This window comes from Mytilus edulis, chromosome 3 (assembly GCF_963676685.1).
Source record: "Mytilus edulis chromosome 3, xbMytEdul2.2, whole genome shotgun sequence".
Taxonomy (NCBI): Eukaryota; Metazoa; Mollusca; class Bivalvia; order Mytilida; family Mytilidae; genus Mytilus; species Mytilus edulis.
In genome coordinates this window covers 57,281,710-57,291,686 of record NC_092346.1, presented here as the reverse complement: position 1 = coordinate 57,291,686, position 9,977 = coordinate 57,281,710, and the positions used below count along the sequence as shown (strand labels likewise).

At 31.8% G+C, this 9,977-nt stretch overlaps 1 protein-coding gene across 1 annotated transcript; it reads left to right on the top strand.

The window, feature by feature from the left end:
• The first annotated feature begins 113 nt into the window (after window positions 1-113).
• On the top strand, window positions 114-5,738 carry LOC139514389 (N66 matrix protein-like). The gene is made up of 4 exons (XM_071303555.1): window positions 114-196; window positions 2,717-3,144; window positions 5,203-5,217; window positions 5,594-5,738. The coding sequence occupies exons 1-4, from the start codon at window positions 121-123 to the stop codon at window positions 5,603-5,605; spliced, it is 531 nt and encodes a 176-aa protein (XP_071159656.1). The 5' UTR covers window positions 114-120; the 3' UTR covers window positions 5,606-5,738.
• The last annotated feature ends 4,239 nt before the right edge of the window (window positions 5,739-9,977 follow it).

Sequence of the window (9,977 nt, the reverse complement as noted above, 5' to 3'; positions counted from 1 at the left end):
AGATTGATAACTTTTTATCACATCAAACTGATTAAACTTTAAAAACATAAAATAATTAATTTAAAGATTGATATGTTTTTCTGGTGTTGACTGTATATAGTATTATAATTAGTTCAAACTATGGTATATAAAGGGACGTGTTTACAGGAATCAAGCATCGTGACTTATTCATTGTTATCCTGTAACCAAGTTGAAGGTAAGATATTTATTGTATCATTCTTTACTATAGATAATTATTAAGGGCATACGATACAGTTACAGGGGAGGTAATGACGTTGCTTACGTAAATTGTAATTTGCGCCGTATGACTTATCGGGAAAAGATTCAGTTTTTGACTTATTTTTATCATTTAAACTTATTTTACTTGAAACGAGTTCATGGACCCCTCTTTTTTAAAATGCCATTTGGATTGATTACGCAAGAAGATCATGTGGGCCAATTTTAATGAAAACGTAAATAATGCATTTTTTTCAAATTTGATAAATATACAGCAAAAAATGATGTTTTTTTCTTCATTCATGAACATTTGATAAATAGAATGAAATTCAAAACAGTGTAGCTGTGGCCATTGATTGACACATTGAAATCATCCATTGACTGGGACAATTTAGGTGAACGTTTGTATGTAACGACCAATGCTCACTATGTACTTTTTAAAGACACTTAAACTATGGGGTCACCAAAGGTTCTCAACACCTAAATAAAGTAATTCGAAAAATTAATCAGAAATAACACGATATTTTGATTTATATCAATTATATAAATCAAAACACAAAGGTTATTCCTGATTAATTTTTCGAATTATTTTATAATTAAAGGCGTTAAGAAACCTTTGGTGACCCCACAGTTTAAATGTCTATCGTAGGTACGTCGTGAACAGTGGTCGTTACAGACAAACGTTCACGTAAATTGTCCCAGTCAATGGATGATTTTAATGTGTCAATCAATGGCCACAGCTACACTGTTTTGAATTTCATTCTATGAGTTATTTCTAAATAAAAAATGCATAAATTTTTAGGATACTTATAAAATACAGAAATTACAATTCATTTAACAAAAAACAATTTGTGATTATTTTTTAAAACAAAAAGTTATGTCTTTCTTTCGAAAAGGAAAATACGGCCACAATTCCGATTTTTGAGCAAATATAGAAAATTTCGACCTCATTATACTCAAAAAGTAGCACATGAAGGTATATTTTTTATTACACATTTGATTTAATCAGGTAAAAAATAGTCAATATGGAAATTTTTATCAAAATGTAAACATGGGATCAAAACTGTATCGTATGCCCTTAAGATAAGAAAAAATTACAGGATGGTTTTTCATAATGATACTTTTAATCTAGAAAAAAAGGAGGAGTCTACAGTTTCATCAAAGTATTACCAAAAATGAATAGAACAAAAATAATTTTTGAACACACCTTCAGTGTTAGAAACTATCGTATCGAATAGAATACCAATCTCTTGTTAATACACGATGATAAAAAGAGATTTTAGATACAATCGTCATTTTTTTTATTTTGTATTTGAAATGTGCATGCATGTATTGTCTTATTTATTTTATTTGTCGAGAGAACTGAATTAGGAGCTCTTACAATGATCTTTAGATAAAATTATAATCTATGCTGTATATTGATAAAACAAAAATGAAAACATCATGACCATAGATAACTTATTCAGTACACTCATTTTCAGAGTGTTACATATAGTTGATACTTTGCCCATTTATTTTCGAAATCGCCTAAGAAGAGAATTGACGACAATTCATTTCCTTCCATGTGTTTGAGCGTTTAAGATTTACCATTTGATAAAGGAATTTCCTTTTTTAATTATCCTTGCAGTTCGGTACTTTGTTATATTACTTTTTACTAGTATCTCTAGATCTAAGATTGCGAGCATGTGTCGCATCGTATCAGTCAGCTTATTCTTGATGGGGAACGTAAAACTTCTGTTGTGTCGAATTCACTCGGTCATCCTCATGACTCTGTCGGTGCAGTTTTTGTGTGAAGAGCACTTCACATTTAATGAAAAACGCATCGTTTGAACATGTACGAGCGTGGATAATCAACTGAGATACGTTTACGACGTACGACGGAGCAGATATTATGTTAGTGCTGAGAAATGTTAACTTAACAATTGACAAATTGAAACATCACGTGGTCACATATTCTACTTTGAAGTGTCCATCTGTTTCAATATCAAGGAAAAGATAAACATACGAAACCCTTCTTTTTTCGAACATTATAGTATTTTTTTATCTCAAATTCACTTGGATAAATGAGATGTCAAGACACATTGAATGTATATGATAGAATGACAGAACACCATCAATACAATTAAAAGTAAGATAAAGGAACTTTGCAGGATGCCTTTTTTATTTTGTAAAATGAGATATTTTATCACTTATGTCTTCAAGAGCATTGTGAATCGCTGAATGACCTTATATTTCATGAATGTTAGTTTGTGTAATTCTGACCTCTATAAGAAATCATTAACACAAATTTACTTTGCGTGGCCACGTACTTGTTTCAAAGGCGGTTAAGTTCCCTGTATTTGTTATTTCGAATTAAATCCGTAATAACAACTTAATCCTTGACACCCTTAATTTTTAAAATTATTTTAGACAATTTTGTCTCTCACTTTTAATTTGATATATATTATTTGTTATGATAAATCAAAAGTTAATAATAATGGATAAGGATCATTATTTTCAGTGTCGAAAATGCAATTGATTGGTTTTTTGTTTATGTGCATTTGCGCACTTGTATTGGTACATGCTGGAGGATCTAGACGAAATGGGTACAATGGATATAATGGTCGTAATGGAAACAATGGCAGAAATGGATACAGTGGTGGAAATGGATATCGTGGCGGTAATGGATATCGTGGCGGTAATGGATACAATGGCGGTAACGGATACAATGGCGGTAACGGATACAATGGTGTAGGTGGATATAATGGCGGAAATGGATACAACGGTGGTAATGGATACAACGGTGGTAATGGATTTAATGGCGGTAACGGATACAATGGTGGTGGAGGTCTCGATTATCAGAATGAGTACCAAAATGGTTATAATGAAAATGGAGGCAACGGTAATAGATATAGTGGCAACAGAGGCAGAAAATCATACGGAAGTCGAGTAAGTTTTTCAGACACCACAAACATTATTTTATGATTTCTCTTCATACGGTCTCGAAAAGAGACTTTGATCATCTAGTGTGCTAAAAGAGGGACGAAAGATACCAAAGGGACAGTCAAACTCATAAATCTAAAACAAACTGACAACGCCATGGCTAAAAATAAAAAAGACAAACAGACAAACAATAGTACACACGACACAACATAGAAAACTAAAGAATAAACAACACGAACCCCACCAAAAACTAGGGGTGATCTCAGGTGCTCCGGAAGGGTAAGCAGATCCTGCTCCACATGTGGCACCCGTCGTGTTGCTTAAATGATTACAAATCCGGTAAATAGTCTAATTCGGTAGGTCATATTCATGAAAGGGAAGGGGATTGTAGTTACGACGTAAGGAACATATCCGATATCATTTGTGAAACGGTTATTCCATAACGGTCAACCAACTCGTGATGGCGTCCGTAAAATTTACGAAGGGATGATTTCAACTTCACCATTTGGAACTCTTGGTTTAATAGCTTCCTTGTGAGCAGCAAACCTCTATCAAGAAAATCATGATAGGAAATGCAAGCACGGGAATATCGTATCAATTGGGAGATATATACCCCGTATGCAGGTGCTGCTGGAATGTTGCTACTTAGAAATGGAAAGTTCACAATTGGAAAGCTGAAATCATCTCTTTTGTCGTAAAGTTTTGTTTTCAACCGACCCTCATTGTCAATTTCTAGATGTAAGTCAAGATATGAAGCCGACTTAACTGTATCTGTAGTATCCTTTATCTCTAGTTCGATTGGATAGATGCGTTCCACATAGTCACCAAATTTTGAATTGTTTAGTGAAAGAACATCATCTATATAGCGGAAAGTAGAGTTAAAGGATATTGCTAACTTCTTATCTTTCTTCCTAAGAAGTTCCTGCATGAAGTCAGCCTCATAATAATAAAGAAACAAGTCGGCGAGTAGAGGGGCACAGTTTGTTCCCATTGGAATGCCGACAGTCTGTTGAAAAACACGTCCTCCGAACGTAACAAATATGTTGTCAATCAAGAAATCAAGCATCTTGATAATATCAGTTTCAGAGAATTTTTTGTTTGAATCAGAGTGATTCTTTACAAAGTAGGATTTATCCCTCCCTAAGACAAGATACTTGTATCTACGTTGGCCATTCTTTTTTATGAAGCAAAGTAATATCAACTCTTTCAATTTGTCTTTTAGTTTGGAGACTTTTAATTGTCATTGTGAAGAAATAGGGGATATATAAATCAGAAATCTAGCGTTATGATACATCTAGTGTATTTCTTTCAACACAGTGAATGAATTGGTTTCATATTAAGGGCATACAATACAGTAACAGGGGAGGTAATGACGTTGCTCGTAAATTGTTATTTTCGCGTCGTCAAATGGTGACTTAACGGGAAAAGATGCCGTTTTCGCCTGATTTTTATCATTCAAACTGATTTAACTTGAAAACGAGTTCATGGAACCTTCTTTCTTAATATGACATTTGCTTTGATTATATAAGAAGATTATGTTTACCAATTTTCATAAAAATGTAAATAGTGCAATTTTTTGTTAATTCGATTAATGTACGGCAAATAAGTTTTTTTTTTCTACATTCATGAACATTTGATAAATTTGAGTTATTTGTAAAAATAAAATGTACAAATTTATGCAATATTTATATAGCACATACATTACAAATAATTTAACACAAAAAGCTCGTGTTTATCTTTTAAAACAAAAAAGTTATGTATTTCTATCGATAGGAAAAAAACGTCCATAAATCCGTATTTTTAGGAAATATTTAAAATTTGAACATAAATTTACTCAAAAAGTAGCACATGAAGGTATATTTTTGTTATTACATATTTGATTTAATCAGGTAAAAAATAGCCTACATGCAAATTTACATCGAAATTTAAATACTGGATCAAAACTGTATCGTATGCCCTTAAGTGAAATCATTTCAAAATATCTAAAAAAAATATGTACTTTGACTAGTTTGAAATCAGTCAAAAGATGATTAAAAATTAATAATTGTTTTTATTTCCTTTTAGTCATTCGGACCCAAAGTAAGTATAAATTATCATTTGTCATCAATTTTTCCTTTACGCTGGCCATTCTATCTTAGAAAGCGTTTACATATTACTAAAATGTTTAATATTTTGTTTAACTTGCAACATGAACGCTGAATAAGTATATAACAACAGAAAACGAAACAATAATGAAAAGAAAGGTAGCTTACACCGTTTATATACCTGTACCAAGTCTAGAATATGACAGTTATTCCGTTGGGTACTACAGTCAAGCGTTTAAGAATTCACTTTGGAGTTTACTTAAATATATAATTGTGTTAATATTTACAAAACTTTACGACAATAAGCAAATTGTACACTTTATCTTTCCGATCTTTAGCTCAATAATGTGACATACTTTTTATTGTTTTAGGGTGGTTACTAAGTTTCAACCAGATGCATCCAGAATTTCAACGGCTCGTGTAGTCATATTGACATAAAAAAAAATGTGTATTTTTTAAAATCTAATTTTGTAACATAAAATGTGTATTTTCTTTTAAATATATTTATAATTTGAACTAGCTGTCACTTCTTATATTTTGCATTGCACAAGGCAATGGTTTTTTTTCTGAAACTATTTATGACGTCTTTCAACTAAATCAACTGAATGTGCACTGATGGAAGATTTAACCTGGGAAACATGATATATTTATTGGTTGTAATCGGCTTTTAACTAGATTTGTGTATCTTCCAGCACTCATAGACTCTGCTCATAGATCGGTACTTCGGGTCTTAAGTCTTTTTAATGAGTGTTTTAGTGAAATTTGTGTTGATCTGATGAGACAAGCTTTTTTTCAACTGATTTTTTCAGTTTGATCCTACGGAGTGCATTTGCACCACTGTCTCAGGTTCGAATAGGATTTGGCGCTCACAAATATGTTTTACCCCGAGCGCATTATCAATGTGTCTGTCCAAAGTCAGAAGTCTGTTATTCAATGGCTGTCTGTAATCTAGTTTTCGTTTACTGTGTTGAAAAAAATCAGACAGTTGGTTTTCTCTTTTGATATCTATACCAAAGTTTGTGCCATTTCTAGCTTACTGTGCGAAATATATTATTGTTGAAGGTTGTACTGTAGCCTCTAGTTTCTGACATCTACGTCATTTGGTCCATTATGCATGGTTGTTAAATGTGCAATCAACCATATCTTCATATTTTTATATTCATCTGTATCTCTGATAAAACAAATCATAGCGCTTGGCCATGCAAAACTTTTGAAATTAAACCAATTCACAAATTATCTCATTTACCCTTGCACATAAAAAAAACCTTAGGTTCCAATGCAAGTTCATCAGGAGATACTACGACCTTGTTGATACATATTCCGTATCAACTTCACAAATAGTACACGATTGTCTTGAAGCATAGATTCTAGGTACTGACGTTGTTTATCATTTTCATAATTAGTTACCGAAGGTACCAGACTTGTAATTTAATACGCCAGACGCGCGTTTCGTTTTAATTTTATTTTTACATAAAGCGTGTTTTATTGTTTTTTTTATATGTCATTGAAAATTGTTAGTTTTACTGTTTAGTCTATTTTTGGAATATCCATTCGACGTAGCTTAGTAACTTCAATGTGTTATTGTGCATTGGTAATTTTTTGTATTTTTGTCTTTTGTGTTTGTTAATGTGCTTTGTCTATATGACGTTTTCATTTCCATTGTTGACAGATTTTTTTTTTATAGTGATTAAGATTATAACACAATGTTGAATGCTAAACCCCTATTTTTGTCATTTTTACTTATAATGTCTGTTTGTTTTGTTCAAACATCGTTGTTAATATAGTCGAATTTTATGAAAGTGGCATACTAGTGAGATGTTTAGCTAGCTATAAAACCAGGTTTAATCCACCATTTTCTACATAACAAAATGTCTGTATCAAGTCAGGAATATGACAGTTGTGATCCATTTGTTTTTATGTGTTTGAGCTTGCGATCTTGCCATTTGATTAGGGAATTTCCGTTTTGATTTTTTAAACTCACATTATACATATACAACTAATTACATCTACAATAAGAAGATTTACAACACTGCAGAACACACAATATGTAGTATAAACATCACATTTACTTACATGCAACAAATTCCGTCTTAGTGTAGCAAAAAGTATGCACTGTCAGCTTCATGAATCACATTTCCTCATACTAATGTCTTTTTGGGGTTGCTTCAGTCATTGTTTGAGTTGCTTGTACATTTTTGCATGGTTGGTCATAGTTACTGACCAAATTCTGGATAATGGTAAATTCAACTAGCTGTCAGTTATTTATGACCCATTGCACTTAAGTTTAATATGGATGTTTGGATATCGTGCTTTGGTGATCTCTTTTATGTTGTCTTGTCATCATTCGAATCATTTCACGTTTTGTTCAACCCGGAATTTGGCGACGGAGTTTGTAAACGAAGTGTAGTTAACTGTTAAATCAGATTTTCAAGGCCCTCATATGCACGAATAAAGGCAACAGTAGTATACCGCTGTTTGAAAGTCATAAATCGAGAGAAAACAAATTTGGGTTACAAACTAAAACCGTCAAGTAGTGCATGAAATCAGACAGTTCTCCTTCGGCTTGTGATCAAAGGGGGTGAACTGCTGGTAATGTTTAAATTTGTGTGCTGTACATTATATATAACAAAACAAAGTAGTGGATTACTATTTCGAAATACGTTTTAAATTTGTCTAACAATGTATACTGTGTCCCTGTAGTATATATTTTTTTAATATGATTAATGAAAATATTACCTTCATTTGAATCATAAACGTCTCTTTGAACATGTGCATATTGAATGGATTGGAACATTACCATCAATAACAAGAGAAATCTAAAATATAAAAGTAATGTCGCTCCTTGTCACCAACTTTGGTTCGAGCTATAGCGTCATATAATTGAATGGCAAAGCAAAAACGTTAACGAAAATCATTTTATGTTTTTTGTCAATTCTAGTATGAATAAATTCTGGTGAATAAAAAATTCATTGGTACATTTTTTTAAAATCTGGAGTAAATCTTCATGTAGTTTCATTAAGTGATACAATTGACAGTTGTATAGATAAGAACAGTAACTTGTTCCCTTGTTTCAGCAACATGTAATTTAACAACCGATAAACCAGTTAATTGATCTTATACACGTAAACTATGCATTGTGTCGTTTTTGTCTTTCTCTGTGTTTTCTTTTACCGGAGTTTTGTATTTAGCAAAAACTAACTGAAAATGATATTGATCAAAGATATCCATTTATAATTGACTGGACATCATCAATATAACTGTATATGAAACTATAAACCTGGAAGGATGTTTTTCTGGTTGTCTGTAAGAAGTAAGGGTACACAATAAGCGACAATCGGAACACTAACTTTTAAAACAATATTATTTTGCCAGATATCAATGGTTATGTATGAAGATTATGTGGTATTTATTTTTATTTTTGGAGAATCAACATCATAGTGACACCGGAACCAATTCAGTTAAATGTAAATGCAAAAGCAAGTTCAGCAAGACGACGAGGATAAACAATTAAAACTATTGTACCAACGCCACAATCTAAATGTTCATCTTACTGAAGATAGTTAAACTCTTTCATATATTTCACATACCAAAATATGTTCATCAAACGTTTTTTTCCGGTTTCATTATGTTCATAGCCTGCTCGTATTATTTGCATAAAATGTTGAATCATTCGAAACAATAAGGCTCTTCTCTTCTAATTTAGATACTTTTCGAATTCTTGTTGTTTAATGCTTTTTGTCTTTGTATGTGATTTGGCATGTTAACTGTTTTGTTAACGATTTGAGCACCATGGACGAGTCTCATTTTAAGAAAAAAAAGCGTGCGTCTTGATGAGTTTTTTCAACCACTTGATATATTCCGCTGTAAGGGGTATAATAAACCCAATTGACACCTCTTTTATGTTGAGGATGAAATATCATTGATCGTTTATTTCTGTTTAATTTACTGTTTATAAGATGCTAATAATAATTGAAAAACACTTAAGTTTGTCCTCCCTCTGACACACAATTATATAGACTAAGATTTTTTTTTGTTTTTCGAGCTATTTGAATAATCATTTGAATTTGCATTCTAACTGATTTGATATTTGCGCCACTGAGGAATCTTATGTTAAAAAAAACGCGCATATCGCGTGCCAAATTATAATCTTAGTATCTTGCATGGGTGGTTTCCAATTTTTTTAATTTTTATATGCTATATACAAATAAGGTTTGTATTAATTGCTTATGAAACAACTATCCAACAAAGACAAAGATGTAAACAGCTATGTTTGTCTGTAAATAACGTATATTTAAACTAACGTTGGTATACTGTTTTTGAAGTTCCACCTATGTCTTAGAAAGTTTATACTTATTGTAACACCATTGTTTACTGGTTGTTTTTTTCTTTTCCGCTGATAAATTACACCACTAGTCGATGATTCTGCAAGTAGAAAACATGGCACTGAGTTAATTACTATTTGGTATCTATTCAACTGTAAACTTGCATGATCATACTTTAAAAAATTAAGAAAATCAACTTATCAGAGTTGTAACATTTAATGGGTATTAACTCTTGGGGAAATTCTAAACGGACAAGTCTTTAAAACTTGACAATATCATAGCTCAATTATATATACCGACGGATCGAATTGAACACAACTGTCAAATTCCTGAATCGATAAAGACAACAAACTAGTTTCAAACATTTTAACTATTTTACCTATCATAAAATTGAGAATGGAAATAGGGAATGTGTCAAAGAGACAACAACCCG